Source organism: Drosophila busckii, chromosome 2R (genome assembly GCF_011750605.1).
Source record: "Drosophila busckii strain San Diego stock center, stock number 13000-0081.31 chromosome 2R, ASM1175060v1, whole genome shotgun sequence".
Classification (NCBI taxonomy): domain Eukaryota; kingdom Metazoa; phylum Arthropoda; class Insecta; order Diptera; family Drosophilidae; genus Drosophila; species Drosophila busckii.
The window spans coordinates 7768035-7786017 of record NC_046605.1 but is presented as its reverse complement, the minus strand read 5'-3'; the positions used below and the strand labels follow the sequence as shown (position 1 = coordinate 7786017).

General features: G+C 38.8%; 8 protein-coding genes across 10 annotated transcripts; 5 read left to right on the top strand and 3 right to left on the bottom strand.

Annotated features, from left to right (window-relative positions):
* Positions 1 to 3242: 3242 nt before the first annotated feature.
* On the top strand, positions 3243 to 9528 carry LOC108595298 (putative phosphatidate phosphatase). 2 transcript variants are annotated; one of them, XM_017980511.2, is made up of 6 exons: positions 3243 to 3372; positions 7035 to 7186; positions 7605 to 7814; positions 8407 to 8586; positions 8650 to 8826; positions 9252 to 9528. In XM_017980511.2, exons 1-6 carry the CDS (start codon positions 3312 to 3314, stop codon positions 9360 to 9362), a joined length of 891 nt encoding a protein of 296 aa, XP_017836000.1. In that variant the 5' UTR covers positions 3243 to 3311; the 3' UTR covers positions 9363 to 9528. The 2 variants fall into 2 exon arrangements, with proteins under 2 accessions (XP_017836000.1, XP_017836001.1); XM_017980512.2 differs by lacking the exon at positions 9252 to 9528 and adding an exon at positions 8922 to 9039 and having other exon boundaries at positions 3312 to 3372.
* A 390-nt stretch (positions 9529 to 9918) lies between these two features.
* LOC108596107 (dolichyl-diphosphooligosaccharide--protein glycosyltransferase subunit 4) lies at positions 9919 to 10512 on the top strand. Of its 2 annotated transcripts, none has more exons than XM_017981526.1 (3): positions 9919 to 10000; positions 10224 to 10335; positions 10406 to 10512. In XM_017981526.1, exons 2-3 carry the CDS (start codon positions 10235 to 10237, stop codon positions 10425 to 10427), a joined length of 123 nt encoding a protein of 40 aa, XP_017837015.1. In that variant the 5' UTR covers positions 9919 to 10000; positions 10224 to 10234; the 3' UTR covers positions 10428 to 10512. The 2 variants fall into 2 exon arrangements, with proteins under 2 accessions (XP_017837015.1, XP_017837016.1); XM_017981527.1 differs by lacking the exon at positions 9919 to 10000 and adding an exon at positions 10023 to 10093.
* A 9-nt stretch (positions 10513 to 10521) lies between these two features.
* On the bottom strand, positions 10522 to 11197 carry LOC108596103 (protein lethal(2)k10201). Its single transcript, XM_017981523.1, has one exon. The coding sequence runs from the start codon at positions 11135 to 11137 to the stop codon at positions 10565 to 10567; it is 573 nt and encodes a 190-aa protein (XP_017837012.1). The 5' UTR covers positions 11138 to 11197; the 3' UTR covers positions 10522 to 10564.
* A 48-nt stretch (positions 11198 to 11245) lies between these two features.
* LOC108596102 (ceramide-1-phosphate transfer protein) lies at positions 11246 to 12357 on the top strand. Its single transcript, XM_017981522.2, has 3 exons — positions 11246 to 11459; positions 11693 to 11913; positions 11968 to 12357. The coding sequence occupies exons 1-3, from the start codon at positions 11326 to 11328 to the stop codon at positions 12267 to 12269; spliced, it is 657 nt and encodes a 218-aa protein (XP_017837011.1). The 5' UTR covers positions 11246 to 11325; the 3' UTR covers positions 12270 to 12357.
* Positions 12358 to 12867: 510 nt separating this feature from the next.
* On the top strand, positions 12868 to 14232 carry LOC108596097 (GDP-fucose protein O-fucosyltransferase 1). Its single transcript, XM_017981516.1, has 2 exons — positions 12868 to 12977; positions 13046 to 14232. Exons 1-2 carry the CDS (start codon positions 12869 to 12871, stop codon positions 14134 to 14136), a joined length of 1200 nt encoding a protein of 399 aa, XP_017837005.1. The 5' UTR covers position 12868; the 3' UTR covers positions 14137 to 14232.
* A 43-nt stretch (positions 14233 to 14275) lies between these two features.
* On the bottom strand, positions 14276 to 15815 carry LOC108596098 (eukaryotic translation initiation factor 3 subunit M). Its single transcript, XM_017981517.2, has 3 exons — positions 15682 to 15815; positions 15379 to 15558; positions 14276 to 15323 (listed from the first exon to the last, which is right to left on the bottom strand). Exons 1-3 carry the CDS (start codon positions 15724 to 15726, stop codon positions 14385 to 14387), a joined length of 1164 nt encoding a protein of 387 aa, XP_017837006.1. The 5' UTR covers positions 15727 to 15815; the 3' UTR covers positions 14276 to 14384.
* An 81-nt stretch (positions 15816 to 15896) lies between these two features.
* Positions 15897 to 16768, top strand: LOC108596101 (DNA excision repair protein ERCC-1). Its single transcript, XM_017981521.2, has 2 exons — positions 15897 to 16514; positions 16577 to 16768. Exons 1-2 carry the CDS (start codon positions 15927 to 15929, stop codon positions 16763 to 16765), a joined length of 777 nt encoding a protein of 258 aa, XP_017837010.1. The 5' UTR covers positions 15897 to 15926; the 3' UTR covers positions 16766 to 16768.
* A 25-nt stretch (positions 16769 to 16793) lies between these two features.
* Positions 16794 to 17958, bottom strand: LOC108596099 (probable cytosolic iron-sulfur protein assembly protein Ciao1). Its single transcript, XM_017981519.2, has one exon. The coding sequence runs from the start codon at positions 17905 to 17907 to the stop codon at positions 16912 to 16914; it is 996 nt and encodes a 331-aa protein (XP_017837008.1). The 5' UTR covers positions 17908 to 17958; the 3' UTR covers positions 16794 to 16911.
* Positions 17959 to 17983: the final 25 nt, after the last annotated feature.

Here is a 17983-nt window from a genome sequence, read left to right as displayed (position 1 = left end):
TAAGACGCCTAAGTCCGGTTTCGGCTTTACAAAATATGTATTTAATAAAAAAAATCTAAATATTGCGCATAAAGTGAAATATTAAAGCAATTTAACTGCACGATTTGCTTTAGAACAAACAAATCTCCTGGCTCCCCTTAAATAAAGCCAGACTACGTCCATGCTCTTAGTACTAAGCACCAGGCCTTGTTTGCTGTAGGTATTTTTAGTACATTTTGCGCCGCCAATGCGGGCTGACATTGTTGATTGGAACTGCGCGCGTTACGGCAAAAAAAGTAGCATGTGGATTTTGCGTTCGCATTTGTTTATGCACAATTGAAATAAACGCTATTTCGGGTATATAAATTTTCGTAGTGACGTTATAAACAAAGCCGTCAAGTGGCCGCCAAAAGTTTTGCATTTGTTTATTGTGTGTGCCCAGCGGAAAGAAGGTGCACAAGAGTATGTGAGAATAGCAACAAATTGTATTTTAGCAAAAGGTAAAACCTATAAACAAATAAATAATGTGCAAAAAAGAATGTAGATAAAATATTCAAGCGCTTAAATTTATGAAAATCAATTAAATGCACACACAAGCTTTTAAATTATTTAAGTTATAAATAAACAAAAACGCCCACAATTAATAGAACTTAAACATAACAAAACGTGTACAATAAATCAATAGCGCCAAGTTCTTAGAGTTTGTGGTAAAATCGATGTTCTTTGGCAACACATGCTTAAGGCCATGGTCAAGGACATTTAGGCTGAGAGTCAAGGCAGGCTGCGATATTTCTATAAATAAATAAACAATTGATTGATATAGTTACAACTGCGTAAAAGATTCACCTGAGTAATCAGCCAAATTGTAAGTCATGCTATAATTGCAAAATAACGTTGGCCACAATTCTATGAACCTAAGTTTATTGTTTGTTAATCATCAACATTTAGCACCTAACTCTTTACTTTAACTGATAAGATTGTTTTTGTTATAAATCAAGCTGTTAAAAGCGGCCGCAAATTTCTGCAATTAAACAGTTAAAATAAAATCGCAGTTGGCTTTGCTTTATTAATTTAATTGCTAGTGTATTTAACTAAGCCGCTTTGGCAATTAACTCAAGCCTGTAAGTTGCATATTTACTGATACATAAAATAATTAATTTTATTATTGTACACCTGTACACTCTTCACTTTCTACCAGTGTTGAATTTCAATGTCTGAGGCGCGTGTAAATCGCTGATATCAGATATAAAAATATTTATTTATAACGACCCCAAGCCTCTGGTGTCAGTTTGCCTTCCGCCGTCAGCTTGTCTGCTAAGCTTTTGAAGCATAATTAAATATGAGATTTCGTTTTATTTTTAAAACTGTTCAATAAATTCGTTTGGCGCCACTTACAGTCCGCTTTTGATAAATATATAATTTCCATATGTAATTTACTGTTATCGTTGCATAAATATAAATTTATTTTCAATATGCAGCGCTCTACGGGAGGGCGACAGCGTCTTGACCTTATTTCGCTGCATGTGCAACAAAAACTACCAGAAATGTCATTTAAACTTTGACGTAGGGTATCCAAAATTGGGGTGAACGCACGTAGAGCGTCCTTCGCTTCAATCTCTGATACTTATAGTTATAAAATCAGCTGATTAATCAGTATAATTTCATGCATTATTTCCATTTGTTTGCCGTAGACTTAATGCGCTATTAGGGCGCTTCCTTTCGGCTTTAAAGCAAAAGCCGCCTACAAAGTCAGTGAACTGCAGATAGCATCGAATTGGTTGAAGTTTTTTAATTAAAACGCTGTTTTGTCATTACAAGCTAGAGCGGAAGATTAATCAGTGTGCCCACTGAGGGCAGCCCCAAGTCAAAGTCAACTACATTTGCCTTATAAAGACATAGACCAAAAGCCTGCTTGGCTGGGAAGAGCAACCTCTATCTATAAATAGTTTTCGCTCGATCGAACTTACATTAAGTCTGGAACTGCGACTCACTGGCCAGGCCGGGCTTAAGCACAACTGACTGGCACTACAGTTGGCTGGTCCTAGACCACGCCAAGTTGAGTTTTGTTTTTGTGGTAAGCTGGCTTGTTGATTGACGTTTGCCACTTCGTCAGTTGGAATGTCAAATTAATGCCTTGTTGTTGCAGTTACTGCTGCACGCCCCAGTAATAAGCAAACAAGCCAACGAAATTGCATAAAATTACAGTTGTTTTCGCTCAAGAATCGCTCTGGAGCACCTCAGAGCTCAGATCAGGCCAAGATTACTGACCAGCTTACCATAAAATTAGCTAGCTCTATACACAGTTTAACGCAGACTGGTTTGCGTATAAGTATTTCCAATTTCATAACTCTCAACAAAGGAGTTCCAGCTCAACTCGTTAACAAATGTGAAATTCCTGAAACGACATTCATTGTCAGCAACAATGAATGAATAAACTATGAATCACAATCAGCGCTTATCATTTTGCACACCCTTTAGAGGGTTTTGTTTTCGTTATCCATGTGCATTACAAAAAACTTCAAATAAAAGCTCAAATTAGTTTATTTTCAAATTAAAATCCCATTTAAGCAGTTTTAAAGCAATTCCTTTTAAAAAGGGCAAAGTTTCTGTTTGGTAATTTAAACTGCATAAAATTAACATTCAAGCGAAAAATTATAAAATTTTTGCAAGTGTGTTCAACTTTGTATGTCAATTAAAACAAACTTTACTTATTAAAGTTAGGCAAACAACATTGTTGAACAAATAAATGCTATTAACAGCGCATTAACAGAGCTTGCAAACAGCTGTTGAGCAACAGCGCAATCTTTAAAATTGAGAGCGACATAAACAAGAGCGTAAGCTTTAAGCTTTAAATACCCTCTAAAGGGTATTTCGAACTATTAACTTTTAGTTCACAATAACTAACAAATTGTTGTGCTTTTTTAAGCATTTATTTGTTATCAATTCAATAATTTATATTAAAAGATAAAAGTCAATAGCCAAACACAATCTGTGATAGATTTCAAGCGAATTGCATGATCAAATTCTGTGTTATTTTTTTTTATTATCAGGTGGCAACAGCAGTGCCTAAAAGCAGCAAACTAATGAGAAACTCAAGCAGAGACGAATTGGCTGTCGCTGAGACAACACCGTTGCGTCGGTCGGAGCAGAGCGAAGTTACAGTTACAGCCACTAACTTGGCAAGTAACAACAACAATAATAACAACCACGTCAACAGCAGCGACAACGCCACAGCAGCAACACTAACGCCCAATTACAACAGCAACGGCAACAACAACGGCGAACAACAACAACAACAGCAGCAGCAGCAGCAACAAAAACATAAAAAAGAAATGGACACTAACAAGCGTATTATGTGGCGAGTGGGCTTAGATGTTTTGATTCTGCTTTGCGGTAAGTTGTTTTTAACTTTTTAGTTATTTATATTACGTTTTAGAATTACTATTACTGCTGCACGCTGCTTTGATTATGTGCAGCTGTGTATGCATGTATGTGTGTGTGTAATGCACACGCGTTACAGTTGCCGCCAGCATTTTTTTTCTCGTTTTGCATGCGTGTGTGTGTGTGTGTGTGTGTGTTTGTAGAAAGCTTTTGAGAGCGTGAGAGCGCTCGCGCGTGCGAGAGCGTGAGAGCATAAGAGCGCGCGCTATGTAAACAGCTGATAGCTGATAAACAACATTAAAATTTAGTTGCGTAGCTTAACTTTACTCGCAAGCTGTAAATAAAAAAGTACCAATTTGATCAGAGAGCACATAAAATAATAAAACTTATGTAATAATTTTGTTTGGACTGCAGATAACAACCAAAAAACCCCTTAGAAGAGTTTATTAGTATTAGTCATTATCTAGCAATCTATAACTGAAGATTGTCTATATACGCACACGTGTTGCGATTATTATTTCGTCTCTCTAACTGGTTAACATTGACTCACCTTTGGCTTGCAGCTTAACTGCGTTAGCTTTTGGGTCGCATTCAATGCTCTTAACGTGACTCAGAAGCAAATGTTATGTGTTATTTTGCAATTGTCAGTAAATTAGCACAGCAACCTTTTATTTTCTAACGTAAACAAACAATGCGCCAAGTTCACAACCGGAAGACCTCGCCTTGTACACATGCGAAAAGATAATATTTGCCATATTTTAGTTAAGACAGCATAAATAACTGTAAGCAGCAGGTAAAAAGTCAAGCTTTATGTTGACTCATGGCACAAAACCCACATAAAGCGAAAAAGAAATGAAACTTTTCCCTGCATCCTTTGATGAGTCAAATGTTTACTTATTAAAAACCCAAAATGAAATTCATATAAAGCGGGTTTATGCTTTAACCCGCAACAAAATTATATGTAGTTAAATTTAAAAATAAATGTACATGCTCGTAAAATAATTGCCATCGATTTATGTGACCTTTCAACTGACATCTGCTGCCATAAACACCATATAAGTTGAAAATAGATTTAGCTATTTTAAATAAAATTCCTATACATATCAAATACGTACGTGTGGCAGCCTCAACCTTGCCACATTCGTGTTTGACGTTAATTATATGCAACTTGGAGCAGCAACACGACAGCTCCATGCTTGGGGGCCTAGAGTCATTAAACTCATAAAAGTTAGAGAAGAGAAAGAAGAAAAGTGCACGCACTTCAATAATTTATTGTGCGTGAATTGTGGTGGGTGGGGAGTCCCAAAAAATAAGAATAATGTTTATGGAAAGCCGCAGGTTTGTTAAAGTATTTTTTTTTACAATTACAGCATTTTTTTGTTTATTTTGAATAGAACACAACAATATTGATGACTTGAGTGTTTAGAGATTGACTAAGCATTGTAGACGCCTCAACTGTTTACAGTTAAGGTGTGAGTGGTTTTTCTTTTTTCTGTGCATTTGCTACAGTTGAAGCTGAAAATATAATTGCCTTGGCCTTTTGCTTTACCTGTAACTTTTGCGACCTTAGACCTGTGGAAATTCCAGGTAATGCTGCACATGTGCAATTAGACCATTGTTAGGCATTGTGTGCAGTGATTCGGAGCAGTCATGGGAAAGGTCTCTAAACATGTCAAAAGTTGTCTATAGATGTCACTGTCTGATATGAAAAATAGCTGCAACTTGGCTCATCGATCAATTACATGCTTGACAGTTGGAGTCTGGAGACTGCAGACTGGAGACTTGTCTGGTAGACTGGGGCTCCCATTTAGCGCGAGGTTGAAAGTGCAAATCTTTGAGTTTAATTGTTCTTAATTTAACTTCCGTCTTGTTTAATTAATAAACTTAGAACTTGAACAGACACAAGGCGGCATGCAGATCAGAACTTAGTTTGTTTGCTTGTGGCTTTTGTAACAGAACAAATTATTTTCTAAATACTTAAACGCCGACCCGCCCGTTTTATTTGTCTGGCCCACAAAGTGTTTGTAAACATTGCGGCAGAGTTTTTGTTTAGACAGCACAACTTAAAAAGCGAAGTGCGACAGCCTCAGCCTCAGCCTCAAAGATACAGATACAGCTACAGATAAAGTGATAGAACGGTGGCAGAGCTCAGCCGGCTTGCTTTCATTTCATTTGATTCTATTTCATTTACATTTAAATCCTAAACCCTCCCAAAAAGTAAAACAAATTTACCTCTTTGTTTATCATATCAAATTTGTTTGTGTCTGTGAGTGGGGAGCATCTCTTTAATTTCGTCGGTAGATTGTGGCCGTATTATTGAAATGAACTTGACACCAAATGGCCGCAAAGCACTTTCAATAATATCAAAAAGCGAGCGTGTTTATGTTTTGGATTTGTCGTAGCTGCCATTTCACCCTAAACGAGTGATTTCCGCTAGTTGATGGATGCGTTACCATTTAGCTGCCCCCTAGTTCTAGTTAAGTCGACCCAACGCACTCTCATTTAAACTAGTTACAAGCACAGCAGTATAAATTTTTTAAAATATAATTTTCTTAATAAATTTAGCTACACAGCGAAAAAAAGTTAGCTAAAAAATTTACAAATAAGCAAACTTCTTAATTTATTCAATAAATGCAAATAAGTCAACTCTATGTAAATTTGTTCTGAGCATTTTTTTTTTTTAATATTACAATTTAATCTTTATCAGTATAGTGTTAGTCTACAGCTAAAACGACACTGTTTTTTTTTATCTAGCACTTAGACCACCTGCTGCTTTGTAATATGACGCTAATCTTGGCGAGAATTTCTGGTCATAACTTTCCCAGCCGAAGTCGTTAAAACTGCAGACAATGGCCACTGCCAATGCGTTCAATATTGATTTCTAAAGATCGCAGCAGCAGCTGCAGCTACCTAAAGTATTAAAAAAGAGAGCACGTTACTTTTCCTTTCAACTTAGCTCCTTTGTTGAAGACAGGATTTAGAGCAGAGCAACTTCAATACTTTGCCTATTATAGTAAAAAGTTATTAAGCGACAGTTTGCTAACCAAAATAAAAGGAACTGCTGTTTTCAAGTGCCGACAGCGCAAGTAAATTGCGTATGGGCGCCTTGTCTGCGACTCATTAGGCAACACTTTAGCCCACTTGCCAATGTATCTATGAAGAAACGGATGAGCAAATCCAGAATTTTAGAATGCTTCGCTGACTGTCAAATCGCAGCTGGGGGCAGGTACTACGCACTATTGGGAAAGGCAATTAAGCAAAATTAGCGCAGCGAGGCGCGCGCGCATGGACTAATGCATTTTTAATTAGACAGACGCACTAACAGATACAATTGTATCTATGGCAATTGCACTTGGCATTTATACAAGTGTCAGTGACACTTTCATTAGTCATAGCTGCCACAACTAAGTATGCGCTTTTTTGATTGATGAGTCAGTCACTCAATCAGTCAGTTAATCAATCAAACAAATAGTTGTACGACTGCAGCAATTTGTATGCATTCAACTTTGTTGTTAATGGCAGCGCATTTTTAATTAGACAATAGATTACAACAACTAAAAGTCAACAACCCTAAAAGCAGCTTAAGCGATAAGCACACGCAACAAGCCCCAATGACCCACTGGCATTTTTTATGTATAATTATAAACTTTTCTCTCTCTCTTTTTCATTTACAGTGGGCTTTCCTATATTGTTATTCTACTTATTTGGAGATTCCTATAAGCGCGGCTTCTTCTGCGATGATGAGTCGCTTATGCATCCGTTCAAGGAGTCCACAGTGCGCAGTTGGATGCTTTACATTATTGGACTGTTTATACCAGCGCTTGTGGTAAATATAAAATAATATTAACTTTTAGTGCAGCACATGGCCAAGTGGCCACCCAATGGGAAAAATTGTGTCAAGCATTTGTTGCTTCTTACACAATTGCAATTCAAGTTCAACATTTGTTGATAGCACATTTAAAAGAGACTTCAATCTGCTCCAGTTTAGAGCTCTGATGCAATAGAATCATAAAAATGCGAGCGTAGCATATGCTGTGTTTAGCTATTAAAGAACATGTGTCTGCACTATAAAAATACATATGTATATATATTGTATGGTACACAAAGAAATTCCTGATAAATCCGCGCAAATAGACTGAGCCTACAAATCTTTTGTAACCGTAAACATTTGCATACCTTTCAAGGAAAATGTTAAAAAGGTGCTAAAAGGAAATTTCTACAACCCTCTTTCTTCCTACTTACAGATACTCGGCGTTGAGCTAAATCAATCCCGCCTGTCCAAGGCTAATGGCAATGCGCCGCGTACTTATATGTTCATGGGTTATGAGATACCCGACTGGCTGATTGAATGCTATAAGAAAATGGGCGTGTTTGCCTTTGGCGCCGCCGCCAGTCATCTGACTACGGACATAGCCAAATACTCCATTGGACGTTTGCGTCCACACTTTATGGCGGTAAGTACTAATTAACAATGTCAATTAGGTTTAAATATGCAGCATATGCAACAACAGACTGACATTGACAGGCAACAAACAAACATAAAGTAAATGCACTCTTGTGCGAAATCCATGTTCAGTCTATTAATAACTCCACTCGATTTCAACATGCACAGTTGGCTGAGTTTGCAGCACAACTGGTTTTATATATATTTTTGTTAATGTCACTCCAAATGACAATTTGTATTTAAAATTGCATGCATACATCTGTAAAGCTGTCAAATTAATATTTATGCTTGAGCTATGTAAGCGAGAGCAGTTTCAAAAGTTTAGCAGCTGCTAAATTTCAGTTTCAAGATTTATAGCGAAAGATTGTTGTAGCTACTTGTTAGTCTGCTAATTAGTACCTCTAGCTATGAATATGTGGGGGAAGCTACAACAACTCCGCTGGCTCCCCCTTTTGATAAGCAGCCACACAGTGGCGACTTATTGTTTTTGATGCAGTGCGGCAACTGCGCAATAAATATGTTGCTAATATGTGGCATATGTGGCATTAAAATACACTGCGCGAAATACAACTTCAATCCTCATTATTTTTCTTTGCTTGCAGGTCTGTCAGCCACAAATGCCCGGTAACACCGACTGCAGTAATCCCATCAATGCCCACAAATACATCACAGATTTCGAGTGTCTTGGCGTAGGCTCCACACCTCGCATGCTTAAAGAGATGCGTCTGTCGTTTCCCAGTGGTCATTCCAGCTTTGCCTTCTACACCATGGTCTACCTGGCGGTAAGTGAACTTTACGAGTTACTGCTCTTATAGCAACTAATCAAAACTTTTTGCCCTAATTAGCTTTATTTGCAAGCGCGCATGAAATGGCGTGGCTCCCAGCTGTTGCGACACTTTCTGCAGTTTCTATTCATCATGATCGCTTGGTATACGGCAATGAGCCGCGTGTCGGATTACAAGCATCACTGGTCGGATGTGCTGGCGGGCTCAGCCATTGGCGTTGCTTGTGCTTTGATTGTGGTAAGTAATAGCTTTGATTCTAAGGCATTCAATTGGCAAACCGAACCGTTCATTCAAATGCTCATTACATGGCATCAATTCAATCATCTTTTTAGAGCTACATTTTAACCAAACAATTTTTCAACTTGCTAAGGGTATGGCCAAGTCAAGAGGAGCTCAAGGCGAAATAATACAAAGAGACTATAACAAACTTATGACTATAAAAAACTTGTAAAGTTCAAGATTAAAGCAACATTAGTTTACCATATGCAAAACATGAAGTTTCCTTTAGTTTTTGAGCTAGTCACCCAACCATTTAGAACACTAAAGAAATTTTAGAACCATCATTCCAATCATCACATACTTTTAGGTGCTTTACTTTCACTGCATTTTCTCTGAAAAATTTCTCAAAACTTTTGACTTATGCATTCTCTTTAAATTTTCAGGCAAACTATGTTTCCGATCTGTTTCCATCACAGCAACGCACGAAACCCTATTTGCCTCGGAGCTCGCAGGATCTTAGCCAAATGCATTCTTCGGCTGTTATAACACATTAACAGCGAGTTGATTTACACCGATGTTTTAATTCCATAATTTATAGAAAAAACAGGGATGATCTGCAATATTGTTAACTTTCGCACATCATTTAAATTAAAGCAGAACTTAGGCTCTTATATTTTAATTTATGTATGTACTTCAATTGACATGTGTTGTATTAATAGTCAATTAACAATGTTGTTTTTGTAGATTTAAAATATAATTTAATTTAATGATGCAAGTATTATAAAGCTCTGCAATCAATCACTTAAAATTGCTGACTATAATTCACTAAAGTGACCTTCAAAACTGTATTAAATTAAATTTATATTTTAGAACGTAATATCACAAGTATGATTATGTTTTAAAAATTATTTTAAGAAAGTCAATTAAACGAGACAAGTACAATCAAACAAAAATTTGTTTTTATTTCAATGCACTTTGTGCGTGTCGCAATACAATAAAAGAGTTTTTAAACATTTGATTTTTGTAACAAATGTTCGTTCGAAGTTCGAATTGACATCGGTTCAGTGTGCACGTACGTAAGCCAATTCACAATGTGACCAGCATGTTCATTTAATAAGTGTCGGCTACTCGATAATATTGTCGATAGTTTTTACATTTTATGTTTAATAAACACAGCCGGCGTATATTTTAGGTAAATTAATGTGAAACGTGATCGGCTTAGCAATTCTTATTGTGTGCACAAATATTTTACAACAAGCTAAACAGCAATTAATCTACAAACTGTGTAAAATATATAGAAAATAACAAGTTTCTTAGCACAACGCATGTACATCACACATGACGTGTCACAAGCATACACACACAAACGCCCAATATGCATTTGTAAATAAGCTCCAATTGTTTTTTGTTTGCAGATAAAAACAAAATGATTTCCGACGTGCAACTGGCTATATTTTCCAATGTTCTGGGAGTGTTTCTGTTCCTCCTTGTCGTGGCGTATCACTATATAAACGCCAACACCGGCAAGTGAGTACAAGCGTAAACATTCTTAAGTACAAATCAAATTTCCAATTCATGTTTTACTCTTTACTTGCAGGTCCAGCATTAAGAACAAATGATCTTCAATGTTTCCACAAGTTAATTAACATGTTTATTCTATCTACTCTAAAAAACCAACAGTTTAAATTAATAAAATGGTAATATAAAATCTAATCGTGTAAAGATTTCTTGTGCTCAAAAAATTAAGCATTACATGCTATTCAATCTCATCAAGCGCATCTTTTATTGTCTGCACATTAGACAGCGGATCCTTTACTCCACGCGTATTAAAAGTTCTTTGTTTACTGTTTGAAAAGGTGAATGCCTTTACATTGGTAACTTGGACATCAACATCCACTTCCATGCCGTCAGCTTCTTTTTGCTTGCGTTTCTCCTGATCGAAGCGATAGTTGTTGGGAAACTTGTGTGCCGATATGCAGTGATCCTTTCGCTCAACGACCGTACGAAACTTGTCGGGACACTCTTCAATATAGCAGCTATACATAGGCTTATCCCCACGTTCCTTGGCTGCCTCGAAATAAACATCATGCTGCTCCTCTATGTGCAGATCCAATAAGTGAGCAGTGGGTAACAGTCGGTGACACTGATGACAACGATATCTCGGATTTAGCGTAGTATTCTCCACCTCTTGAGCAACCTCTAAGTCGGCAAGAACTCCTTGCTTCTTAAATGGCAATAATTCAGGTGATGGTCGCTCTGTAGGCTTTCGGTACACCACGGGCATATCATTTAGAATAATAGCTAGTTGCTGCTGTGTTAACAATTGCATTTTAGATAGCCCTTAGATGCTTAGTACAAAAAATGTTTGTTACAGAAGTAAACAAAACCAAAAAAACGATTATTTTTATATCGAGAGACATCGACAATCGAAAAGCTTATCTGTTTTGTCGCTCAGCCACCACAAGCTCCAGCAATATAATAAGAAAACATAAATAAATAAAAACAAAACTTGGTAAAATGTCCAGCGATCCTGTAGCTACAAACGAGTGCTTTGATATTGAAAAGTTAGCAGCCTTTTATGACAACGCTCTTGTCGAAGATGATGACGTACGAATTGACGACTATTTGGAATCGTACGAGGAAGTAATGAAGTAAGTTGGCTATACACTAGTGCGCATAAGTATTTTGACAAAATATTGGTGCAATGTTTTGTTTTGTAAATTTTTATAATTTATATAGTTTTCGTAATTGTCGAAACATAATTGCCTATTTTATTGGTCGCACAAACTTTTTGGCAAAACACCAGAAGTCTATACAAAATTTTAATCAATTTTGATGAATGCTTTATCTACTAATTAGCTTGATGTGTGGGTGTGAATTGCAGGTTCTTCTTATTGATGGGCAGCGTGTTCAAGTTTGTGAGCAGCGATGTGCGAACAAAAATGAATATTTTATATGAATTTAGAAAACATGACCAGGTAGAGGAGCAGAAGCACTTTGATACCATAAAAACTATGCTGCTTTATGAAAAGGGCGCAGGATTGCTGGTGCAGAAAGGCTACGTGTCGGGTAGCCGTACACTGCTGCGACTCCATCGCGGCTTGGGTATTTGACTCTTTATCAATGTTAACGGCCTGTCTTAACTTTCTATGCTTTTAGAATTTGTATATGAGTTTCTATATCGCCTGAAAGACGTGGCTGATGATGATAAAGCGCACACAATTTGCCGTTCAGCCTATGACGACACACTTGCCAAGCACCACCCGTTTCTTATACGCAAGGGTGCACAGGTGGCCATGCTGGCGATTCCTACACGCGGCGAGCTACTCAATCGTATTTGTAGAAAAGATGACATACAGCGTTCAATTGAGATTCTTCCTATAATGTTGGAGCACATGCGCATCGTCTATGATCGTATTGACCAGCTATATACGCAGCAGGATCTGCACAACTTGCCTTAAATCTTAATCATAAGTCATTAGCATTTTTTATATGTAAATTGTATTGTTTGTGCGTTTAAACATGTTGTATTTATATTCGTATTCCAATTGTTCTTTTTTTTATAATTATGACAGAGGCTGTGTAAACTTTGTTTTATTTTTTTTTTTGTTTTTTGTATTAGTAAACAAATTGTAATGTAACTAAAGCAATTGCAATTTTTTTTCAATGTCAGCCATTTTTAAATTGAGTACTTAACGGCTCATTTTATCCGCTAATGTGCTAAATAATAGAGCTATAAATGTTTAAAATTTAAATTTTCAATAAAAATCTGCAAGCTTTATTAAAAATTGTTTTTTGACTGACAGCAAGAGTTATAATAATAATCCTTTTGAAAAGCTGTATTCAGCGAAGAAAAATCCTGATTTATTGTTGTTTTCACAACGGAAAAGAGCTAAATATGTTGTCATTAAATTATATAAGAAACAACTTATTTAAACTTAAAAATTGTCAATACAAAAAATATCGTAACGAAAAAATAGCATGTGATATATCTCATGACATAAAAATATCGATATATTGATTAACTCAACAATCGTAATTAAAATAAGAAGCCGGCAGAATGCAGACGGTGAAATTGTTTATTTATTTAATTTATACCGTTGTTGCAGTGAAAGGCGTGTCATTAAAACGCGATCCAAATGGTTACCTAACATACTGTCCTTGCATGGGTAATTGCTGCTGTACTTTATTTATTATTATCACTTCTTTAACAATTCATTGTGTTATTTGTTTGTAGGACGCTTTGGTAACCAGGCGGACCATTTTCTGGGCTCACTTGCCTTTGCTCAAGCGCTAAATCGCACACTTATACTGCCACCTTGGGTGGAATATCGGAAGGGTCAAATGCGTTCCCATCAAGTGCCGTTTGATACCTACTTTGAAGTTGAGCCGCTGCAGGAGTATCATCGTGTGGTACTCATGTCCGACTTCATGAATCAGCTTGCAAAAGAAGTCTGGCCTGCCGATGAACGTATATCCTTCTGTTACATGGAACGCAAGAGTTTGCAGCAGGAAAGGAACAATCCAGACAAACCTAGCTGCCATGCTAAAGATGGCAATCCTTTTGGACCCTTCTGGGATACATATAACATAGATTTTGTGGGCTCTGAGTTCTATGGCCCGCTACACTTTGATGTACACCACAGTGCCATAGCAACCAAGTGGCAACACAATTATCCTGCCGACAAGTATCCAGTGCTGGCATTCACTGGTGCGCCCGCCAGTTTTCCTGTGCAGCATGAAAACCGTGAGCTGCAAAAGTATCTACAATGGAGCCCTAAGTACAGAGAAGCAGCTCGAGAATTTATACGCAAAGAATTGCCGCGTGGTGCTTTCATTGGGCTACATTTGCGCAACGGCATCGACTGGGTGCGTGCCTGTGAACACATCAAAGATAGCCAGCAGCTGTTTGCATCTCCGCAATGCTTGGGATATAAAAATGAGCGTGGCCAGCTGTATCCCGAGCTTTGCATGCCAACTAAGGAGGCCATAATTCGCCAGCTGAAGCGCACTATAAAGAATGTGCGTCAAACCCAGCCGAACAATGAGGTCAAGTCAGTATTTGTGGCGTCAGATGCGAGTCATATGATTGATGAGCTAAGCTCTGCACTAAACCGCATGGACATTAGCGTACACAAGCTACCTCAGGATAATCCCTATTTAGACTTGGCTATATTAGGACAATCGAATCACTTTATAGGCAACTGCATCTCATCGTATAGTGCATTTGTCAAGCGAGAGAGGGACTCGCATGACTTTCCCTCCTACTTTTGGTCATTTCCTAAGGAAAAGGAACGTCATCAGACAAAGGTTCACGAAGAGCTATAGATTTACATATAATTGATATGTAATAATATTTAAGTACCTAACGGAATACTATTAAGCATAATAAAAATCTCTAAAATGTAGTATAGAAGAACAGAATACGCATTATATTAAATGTAGACCAAGAAAGTTAAAAATCCAACTATTGTTTTTACTTAGGAATTTATTCAAGCTTGTGTTTTTACGCAATCCACGATTTAATAAATGTATCTTTTTGATCCTGATGTCACTTTATATAAGTTACTTTTCACCTAATGTATCAACTTTTGCGTGCGGGCCAGATCTAATTGTGCAGACGATACATTTGTTAATCCCTCGCGTACTGAGCTAAGGTTCTCTTTCCAGGCCTGCAGCAAATCGCGCAACTGCTCCCACTGTGGTGCTCCAAAGGTTCGATGCATGGTTGAGGAGATGTGCACTTTACGATTGGCCTGATCTAGGCGTGCTCGCACTAATTTCGTCTTCAGCACCTCAATGACAAATGGCTCGACTTCATCTTCAGTGATCTGCAATTCCTTGGTCAGTGTGTCGAACGTCATTTCTGGATAACTTTCAGCCAGCTGCATAAAAGTCAACAGACGCATTTTCTTCATGTTCTGTTCGTGGTTGAGGCCCTGCGAGTTAACAAATTCCTTGTGATCCTCATAGAACTGTACGTATGATGGCAGTTTGTCCGAAACAAATATGGACAGCAGATCGTGTATTAAATCACCCTCCAAGAAGCGCACAGGCTTAAGCGACAGCAGGGGATCAAGAAGGAATGTGTTGGGATCGGCCAGGGCGGTGACAATGCACTTCATGGCATCCTCGCGAGCAACACAGGCATTGTCCGCCGTATATGTGCCCAGCAGCTCAATCATGACCTTCGAAGACAGCTCCATATTGGTATCCTTGGTAACATCGTGCAGAAGACGGTACAATTTCTGCATCTGCTCACTAGATGGCGGACAGTTGGCAAACTGAGTTTTCAACTGATCGACGCCAGTGAAGACCTCTAGCACTTGGTCGCATTGCTTGGCTACCTGCACCAAATGATAATATACGTGATAGCGAAGTGGCGATGCCGTATCCAGATTGTTGAACAGACGCCAAAGCGACTGTAGGCAAACTTTAGCCAAGGGCTGGTTCGGCGCCTTCGTCATCTTTTCGCAGTAGGCCAGCACAATATTCTCGCCACGATCCAGAGGTATCTAAAAAGATATTCAATTAATTAAATATCACTTCGTTATGTTGTTTATTACTCACCGTTATCATAATGGACACAATACTATTAAGTATGCCATCAATCTGGGCTGGTTCTCCGTCTTTGAAGCAAACCTCGCAGACGCCGATAATCTTGTGCAAATCATCTTCCACGCCCTTGTTGGACTTCTCCGAGGAGATTTCAGCGCCCAGTTTCTTAAAATACTTGCGTAGCTCTTGCACCTGTAAATAATGTACATTAATATTATGTTTGTAAATTTGTTTCTAGCCTCAGGCCGCTACATAACCTCACTTTAATGCTGCGCGCAACATACACGGCATTTTAACGCAGTACTAAAACATTACCTGTTCATCGAGTGACAGGTCTATAAACACCGGATGCGAAGCCATGGTTTAATAAATATTAAAATCTTTCTTCTGGCAACGATTTAAACAAATTTGCACGCACACGTCGCAGTCGCTGAAATGACAACTCAAAAGGAAAGTGCAAAACAATTATAGGGTTGTCACCTAGTGTGAAAAGTATCGATATCGATGTCTCAGCGTATTTCAAAACTTTGTTAAAACCATAAGTAAGGACTGTAACTGTAATGATGGACGACTTGGGCGACGATTCTTTTGATGATGTGCTGGCTGCCATGGATATGCCCACGGCACCAAAGCAGTCAAAAGTAGAAGCAGCCACAAAGTCAGCTGAAACCGGCACTAAAATCGGAGCAAGCGTAAGTTCCACTGGAGGTGCAGCTAAGCCGCCGCCCTCAAACCCTCATAGCATTTGGGTCCACACCAAGCAACGCGGAAATCCTATACTAAAGTCTATACTCAATGTGCCCCTGGAATTTCGTGATGACATTGTGGCAGACTATGTCGTGGGCAGAACTTCTTGCATACTCTATCTGTCGCTTAAGTATCACAATCTCAATCCGGATTACATTTGTCAAAGGCTTAAGACGCTTGGCAAGTTGTATGAGCTTCGCGTGCTGCTCGTGCAAGTGGACACACCAGAGCCAAATAATGCATTGAAAAGCTTAACGCGTATATCCTTGCTGGCAGATCTGACAATGATGCTGGCCTGGAATGCCGAGGAGGCTGGCAAAATTATAGAGACCTATAAACAGTTTGAAAAACGTCCGCCAGACTTGATTATGGAGCGTGTTGAGTCCAATCCACATCAAAAAGTTAGTATGCTTGAGTTGCTCTTCTATATATATTAATGAGACTGCTTCTTTTACATATATAGCTGGTGGCAGCGTTGACCAACATAAAACCCGTTAATAAAACGGATGCAGTCACACTGCTGCAAATCTTTGGTAATCTGGAGAATATAGCAAATGCCAGCGAGGAGAGACTCTCGCAAGTGATGGGTCTCGGCCCACGAAAGGCTAAGAAATTGTTTAAAACGCTGCACGAACCTTTTCTTAGCAAATAAGAAATCAGATCAACATTGTTGGTGTCCAAAAAGCGAGTTTTATTCCCGATGCTACTACTGTACAATTGAATTATTACAATATTACTTAAGAGTACCGTTATATATTTATAGGCAACAAATATACATACATATATTCAATAACATTTTTATTCTTGTAGATTCCATATTTTAATTGTGCCATCGTCGCTGCATGACATAAGCTGTCCGGCCGTCACTGGATTCCACTCAACCGCATTCACATCCTGCTCATGAGCGCTCTCCTCCGCTGTAAGCAGCTCGAATGTAGGTGCATCTTGGTTAGAATCGCTACTCTCTTTAAATATGCGAACGCCATCGTCACCACAGGCCGTAGCTATCAGTCCCGTTAATTTGCACCATGACACATCGTATATGGCACGCGAGTGTTGACCACCCAATGTACAGACACACTTCCACACAGTTGTCTTTTCTGGTGTGGCAACACCCGCTGCATTGCCCGGATGATAGGCACGCCAAATCTTCAATGTCTTATCATCACTGCACGAAACCAAACGCTCACCATCCGCATCAAAATCAATGCTCCAAACTGTGCTTGTGTGAGAGTTAAGCGTGGCCGTGCAGTCCCAATCGCTATCCAGTGCGCTTTCAGCAAACATCTTAATAGTATTGTCGTAGGAAGCCGACGCAAGTATCTCTTTGTTCGGATGCCAGACAACACGTTTCACATCCTGTGTGTGTGCATTCAGCACCGCAGCACACTCGAATTCATCGTCACCAGCCACCTCCCAGATCCATACAGATTTGTCCCGAGAGCAGGTTGCCAACAGACCACCACTACGGGACCAGCTTACGCTCTTTACTTCATTCTCATGTCCTTCCAATGTTGCGTTGCATTCATGCTTGGACCAAATGGCAGTGGTTGCATCGAAGCTGGCCGACGCCAAGTACTCGCCACAGGGTGACCAACGCACTTCGCGTATTGTGCGCTTGTGTCCGTCGGACAGTATGGTCTTGGTGCTCCATGTGTTGCCCGAAAGAGACCAAACTCGAATGCTCTTATCCTCACCGCAGGAGGCAAAACTGTTACCCTTGGGATGCCACGCGACACCCCAAATGCGTCCCTTGTGACCCTGCAGTGTGTGCTCAAGTATCAGGCGACCCATTATGTTTAATAGTATATGTAATATAAAAAACAGAACTACTTGATGATAACAAAAACAAGAGCTTGCCGATAGACCA